This window comes from Calidris pugnax, unplaced genomic scaffold, assembly GCF_001431845.1.
Source record: "Calidris pugnax isolate Ruff unplaced genomic scaffold, ASM143184v1 scaffold399, whole genome shotgun sequence".
Classification (NCBI taxonomy): Eukaryota; Metazoa; Chordata; class Aves; order Charadriiformes; family Scolopacidae; genus Calidris; species Calidris pugnax.
This window is the reverse complement of record NW_015091105.1, coordinates 123,622-124,395: the sequence shown is the minus strand read 5'-3', so window position 1 is coordinate 124,395 and position 774 is coordinate 123,622. Positions and strand designations below refer to the sequence as shown.

The 774-nt window shown below is 74.4% G+C and overlaps 1 protein-coding gene across 1 annotated transcript in view; it reads left to right on the top strand.

Moving 5' to 3' along the window:
- Positions 1-6: 6 nt before the first annotated feature.
- The window catches only part of LOC106897415 (chromosome unknown open reading frame, human C19orf43), a 2,167-nt gene continuing 1,399 nt past the window's right edge, over positions 7-774 (top strand). The window contains exons 1-2 of the mRNA XM_014958022.1: positions 7-206; positions 673-750. Of these exons, the coding sequence (XP_014813508.1) occupies positions 78-206; positions 673-750 (207 nt within the window). The 5' untranslated portion in view covers positions 7-77. The remainder of the gene's footprint in view (positions 207-672; positions 751-774) is intronic.

The window sequence follows — 774 nt, the reverse complement described above, 5'->3', positions numbered from 1 at the left end:
CGCCGCCGCCCGGGCCCGGCGGCGGCGTGAACGTCTTCGCTAACGACGGCAGCTTCCTGGAGCTCTTCAAGCGGAAGATGGAGGCGGAGCAGCAGCGGGAGCGCGAAGCGGCGGCGGCGGCGGCCGCCGAGGCCCCCGGCGGCGCCGGGCCCGGCCCTCACCGCCCGTCCGACGGCTCGAAGAGGAGCGGCGGCGCCCTCAGCTTCGTAAGGACGCGAGGCCGGCGGCCTCCTCCCGTCCCCCCGCCCTGGGGCTGGCTCCGGGGGTGGCGGCGGCGGTGGCGGCTCCTCCGAGAGGGCTTCCCCGGTGGCGGCTGCGGGCCCCGGTTTTACTGGCGGCGCTTCCCGGGAGCCGGGGCGGGGGCCTGGAGCTCCGCGGGCACCTGCGACCGTCAAACCGGGGGGCAGATCCCGGGGGGGCCGCGCTGCCGGGGGTTTTGTGCCTCTTCTTAAAACCGCATCCAACAGCACCAAAATCCTCCGGGGAACGGGGGGGGATGCGGCTCCGGCTGCTCCCCCCGGGAGCCGGAGCAGGGTCCTGCCCGCCAGGGACGGACAGACGGATGGACGGACGGGGTCTGACGGCCGTCCCTCCTGTTCCCGTTGTGCCGGGGGGCCGCCCCGTCCCCCCCGGGCGCGCGTAACGGTGGCAGTTGTGTCCCTTCCCCCCCAGGTGGGCAGGCGGCGAGGGGGGAACAAGCTGGCCCTGAAGACGGGAGTGGTGGCCAAGAAGCAAAAGACGGACGAGGAGGTGGGTTTTGGGGGAGTTTTTGGG